The sequence below is a fragment of the Hordeum vulgare genome, chromosome 5H, assembly GCF_904849725.1.
Source record: "Hordeum vulgare subsp. vulgare chromosome 5H, MorexV3_pseudomolecules_assembly, whole genome shotgun sequence".
NCBI lineage: Eukaryota > Viridiplantae > Streptophyta > Magnoliopsida > Poales > Poaceae > Hordeum > Hordeum vulgare.
The window spans coordinates 16545994-16551016 of record NC_058522.1 but is presented as its reverse complement, the minus strand read 5'-3'; the positions used below and the strand labels follow the sequence as shown (position 1 = coordinate 16551016).

The following is a 5023-nucleotide window of genomic DNA, read 5'->3' as shown; positions in this document are numbered from 1 at the left end:
TAATCATTTTGATTTATTAAAATAATAAGCTAACTAACTAATGTAGTAAGTCCTATCCTATTTTGTTGGAAAATCAACCCGTCCATTGTTAATTCCATCATGATGAGAAATTGAGCGGGACAAGCAAAGCAAAACAAAGAGGCTACCTGAATTGATCAATGGACCGTTATCTTATTTCACTCATGGGGTAGAGAATGTGGGTTCAGATGACAAACTGAAGGTGGTGTTCCATTCTCTCTCTACAACAATGCAATCTTACATTAAATACATTCATTCATCAGCAAACAAATTCCCACAAAACAAAATTTCTTGCCGGTGCTTGACACACGGTTGGAGGCATGGGGAGGCGATCTCACCAGATGATTAGTTCTTGCCAGAGGAGGGGATACATTGAGGGGAGCAAGGGTTAGGCGCCTCTATATGGCCATAAGGAGTCGCCGTTGACGCGCCATAACCTCGGAGTTCCCCGTGTGAGCCATGAAGGCCCGCCTCCACCTGCAAGTACTTCGCTCCGTCGTGCCTTATCCGCGTGCCACCGCCGTTCTGCATCGAGCGGACGCATCATCCCAAGTCGTTGTAGCTATCACGTTGATTTGATCCAGAAGCTGTGCTCGAGCGCCGTAACGGGGCAGCAAGCAGGCAGAGGTACGCCCGCGGAGGCGGGTGGGTTGAGATCGACAGCAGTGGTGGTTGAGGTCGGCCGCGGCGGCGAGTGGTGTGCCGGTGGCCTGCGCACAGGCCAGGGTGGACCAGGGTCGACGCGATGCGCTCGAGCGCCGCAACGGGGGCAGTGAGCGGGGAGAGGTACAGCCGCGGAGGCGGGTGGGTTGAGATCGGCCGCGGCGGCGAGTGGCGTGGCAGCGGCCTGGGCACAGGCCAGGGTGGTCCAGGGTCGATGGGCGATGCGTATGTATATAATTTTTGCAGCGAATCGTTTTTTCCTTTTGCGTTGCAGATAAATGATGGAGCGCGGGTTGAATAACAAAATTTACATGGGCTTTAAAAAAAAAAATCGTGATGGGTTTTCCGACGGAAGCAATAGCCGTTTTATTATTAGGTATAGATATATGTATGTATAAATTATTGTTGATGTGTTGGAAAAATTTAAAGGTTTACGAAAAAAGCAACACGTGTTGAAGAAAAAAAAAAGAAAAACTGATAAAACCAAAGAAAGTGGTCTCGCAACGGGCAAGAAATAGCCCTGGTGCTACTGTCAGAGAAAGCGAAGAAACAACATTGGGCCAGCCCGCGTGACTGGATCCAAATCCATCCAAAACAAGAGGCCATGGATGCACCGCGAATCTCCCACCGTTACGTACGCCAAGTCCATAGACCGCGTGCCCTGAACCGGGCCGGACAGGTGGTCCCTCCGGTGTTCCCGGGCCGATAAACCCCGCCTACGCCGCCGCGACCAGCGTCGCCGCCTCGTGCCCTCCGCCTCTCCCCCCGAGCAGGGTACGTTCGCCGCGTCCGCACCACCACGAGACCGATGGCCGTCGCCGCCTCGCCGCAAGCCACGGCGGCCGCCGCCGCCCTCTCCAGGCACAGATCCGCCGCGGTCCCACCAGGTACGCGCGCGCCGAGCCCCCTCCCCTCCACTTCGCCGGTTGTATGAAGCTTCTGACGAATTGAGCCCGTGTAGTGTCGAGGAGCGTGCGGGTGGCCGCCGCGGGGAGGAGGCCGCCGGGCTCGTCGCGGGCGCGGGGCGGGCTGGTGGCCCGGGCCGCCGTTGCAGTTACGTTCCTCTGTGATTTTAAACCCGCATTGCCTGCTGGTGCTGCGTCGCGCGTACTGATTGGTTGCTCTGCCTTTTGTGCGTTTGCAGGCCAAGGCTGAGGCGCCGAGCTCCTCCGATTCGGGCGGGTGAGTTTTGTGCCATCATCTGCTCGTGTTTCCTTTACATTAGCAAGTGTGCGATTGCTTTTGGGAAACAAAAAACGAATGAACAAGTTCTAATTGGACAAGCAGTTCAGCTTAATTTACATGTTCCCTTCACCAGATGTTGCTTGCTTCATATGAATAGATGGATTGCTTGGTTTGTGTAGCTGTAATGGGTGCCTGCGCCCTGTTTAATTAGACAGAATATTTGCGGCTTTATTTAGATGTGATGACTGGTATGTAGGGTGTCCTGTTCCTTGGAAACTTCTGTTCTTTCCCGTACGTTTAGTTGAATTTACGTCATGTTTCATGACTCAGCTTATCTGACATCTAGGGAATTCATGTTTCAGTTCCACTTGGTTTTTACTCATAATACTGTTTGAAGTTCTGTCATGTTTGATGTTTTGAAAACTCTAAACACTGTTTGTGAATTCTGAATACTTAGACCTTACTTGGTTTTCTAACATGAGGTTACCTATTCTTCGTACTAGCCTTATGTGAAGAATCAAAACTAGCCAAATTGAATGTCCGAAAATTAGGGGCAAAACTTAATGTTAGTAAGTAATAGGTGTGAATACGCAAATATAAAAATATATGTTTAAGAATTTGCAGCCATCCATTTGCGAGTAGAGAACTAGGTTAAACTTACTTGGGTTTAAAGTTCAGGATGGAAGTAGAAGTTTGTTGCAAACATAACTTATGCCACTAATTTTGTGATACTTCTCTGAAGCCGTGCGTTCTAGATTGTAACTAGCAAAAAGGAGGCACATTATTATCAATTTGCATCAATACACATGCCCATTAATTGTTGGAAAAAAAATGGATGATATATGTTGCAGATGCAAGTAATATAAACTCTAAATCCATCAAATTACCTACTTTCGAATTGACTAAAAACTCTCTCACCTTCCTGGGGTAAACTGACCAGTCTTCCTACATTACCAGCGGTGAATCTACTGTAGTTAGTGTAAGTTCCATTACAAGATGCTAAGTGTTATACTGCTTGAATAATTAAATGAATGAATTCTGCAGTTCTGTCTCTTAAATGCAGATATGACATATACATGTTGCATTTTATCAATGAAGGATGAGTTTGAATTTGATATACCATATAACTATATGATTCTGCCTGTGGGAAAATGCCTAACTGAACTATCCTTTTTGTTCCGTTCAGTCATGAGGTCTTAATGTTTGAGGCCCTTCGTGAAGCCATGATAGAAGAGATGACTTTGGATCCGACAGTGTGCATAATTGGTGAAGATGTCGGTGACTATGGAGGTTCATACAAGGTATCCAAAGGCTTGTCTGAGATGTTTGGAGACCTCCGAGTCCTTGATACCCCAATAGCTGAGAATTCTTTCACCGGTATGGGAATTGGAGCAGCGATGAAGGGGCTCAGACCAGTTGTCGAGGGCATGAACATGGGTTTCCTCCTCCTTGCCTACAACCAAATCTCAAACAACTGCGGTATGCTTCCTTATACATCGGGCGGCCAGTTCAAAATCCCAATTGTGATCCGAGGCCCTGGCGGCGTCGGTCGTCAGCTTGGCGCGGAGCACTCGCAGCGTCTTGAGTCCTACTTCCAGTCGATCCCGGGCATCCAGATGGTCGCTTGCTCTACCCCTTACAACGCCAAGGGTCTTCTGAAGGCTGCCATAAGGAGCGACAACCCCGTGGTGCTGTTCGAGCATGTCCTTCTATACAACCTGAAGGAGAAGATCCCCGACGAGGAATACATCTGCTGCCTGGAGGAGGCCGAGATGGTGCGCCCGGGCTCGCAGCTGACCATCCTGACCTACTCCCGCATGAGGTACCACGTGATGCAGGCCGTCAAGACGTTGGTGAACAAGGGGTACGACCCGGAGGTGATCGACATCAGGTCGCTGAAGCCGTTCGACCTGCACACCATCGGGAACTCCATCAAGAAGACCCACCGCGTGCTGATCGTGGAGGAGTGCATGCGGACGGGCGGCATCGGCGCCAGCCTGAGGTCGGCCATCATCGACAACTTCTGGGATGAGCTGGACACTCGCCCCGTGTGCCTGTCTTCGCAGGACGTGCCGACCCCCTACGCCGCGACCCTGGAGGACGCGACCGTCGTGCAGCCCGCGCAGATCGTGGCCGCGGTCGAGGAGATCTGTCAGTCGTAACGCTGTCATGTGGTACGTACGTGTTTTTGGGATTCAGAAGCAGCGTGCGTGTCCGGTTTGTTTTGTCGTGTAATTAGTGGTTTTCGTCGTCCCGTTGACGTTGTGTTATACTGGGAAGACTGAAGTGTATCATTAGCTGTTGTTTGTTGGCCCATCTGCCCAACTTCTATGTAAGCTGTGATGCTCCTGGGTTTTGATCTCTTTCTGCTTGGGGGGTGAGTGTGCGCTCCTGTTATTATTTACCACTACCCTAGTAATCTTTGTTTTACTGATTTCACTGTGGACATCACATAGAAGGTAGCAGTGTTGGTGCCATATGCCATTTATTTATACCATGTACTGTGTATGATGAGTCCTTGTTCTTGTGAAGCGATGGTGGCCGGCTCCGTTGGATCTTTGATGGATGAGAGTATCTTCAACAGCCCCGCGCGCGCTAAAAACAGTTTGCGTCGAAATAACAAAACATAGCGTGTCGGACTGTGCTGGTTCGAACGGCTGACCTAAAATATTACGCGCGCAACAATTTGCGGCGTTGAAATAACAAAACATAGCGCGTCGGAGTGTGCTGGTTCCAACGGCTGATCTAAAATATTATGTGTGCGCCGCTTCAGCAGACGCTGTAAAAATACATAACACGTGTCCAGTACAAACAACACATATGAGACTATAAATTAGTAAAAATACATAGCACGCGTCTAACATACGAGACTACAAACGAGTAAAAATACATAACGCGGGTCCAGCACAAACAACATACGAGACTACAAACGAGTTTTAAAAGATCAAACAAATAAAAAATAATTCATAATAAATAGTTTGATTTTTCACAATAGTCAACAATAAATAGTTCGACACTGTAACATCAAATGTACAACATGAAACATACAAATCATCATTCTCATTTTGTTGGCCATTCCATGTCCATTACTCCTTGATTAGATCCTTCTGAAGATCATCATGCGTTTCGGCACGTCGAATGACATGATAGGAGGCAA

The 5023-nt window shown here is 48.6% G+C and overlaps 1 protein-coding gene across 1 annotated transcript; it reads left to right on the top strand.

The window, feature by feature from the left end:
* The first annotated feature begins 1351 nt into the window (after positions 1-1351).
* Positions 1352-4300, top strand: LOC123395946 (pyruvate dehydrogenase E1 component subunit beta-3, chloroplastic-like). Its single transcript, XM_045090969.1, has 4 exons — positions 1352-1568; positions 1643-1734; positions 1826-1863; positions 3053-4300. The coding sequence occupies exons 1-4, from the start codon at positions 1490-1492 to the stop codon at positions 4026-4028; spliced, it is 1185 nt and encodes a 394-aa protein (XP_044946904.1). The 5' UTR covers positions 1352-1489; the 3' UTR covers positions 4029-4300.
* Positions 4301-5023: the final 723 nt, after the last annotated feature.

Coding starts and splice junctions, on each gene's coding strand:
- LOC123395946 (XM_045090969.1), top strand. CDS start 1,490: ATGGCCGTCGCCGCCTCGCCGCAAGCCACGGCGGCCGCCGCCGCCCTC. Junction 1,569..1,642: donor ATCCGCCGCGGTCCCACCAG/GTACGCGCGCGC, acceptor GAGCCCGTGTAG/TGTCGAGGAGCGTGCGGGTG. Junction 1,864..3,052: donor AGCTCCTCCGATTCGGGCGG/GTGAGTTTTGTG, acceptor TGTTCCGTTCAG/TCATGAGGTCTTAATGTTTG.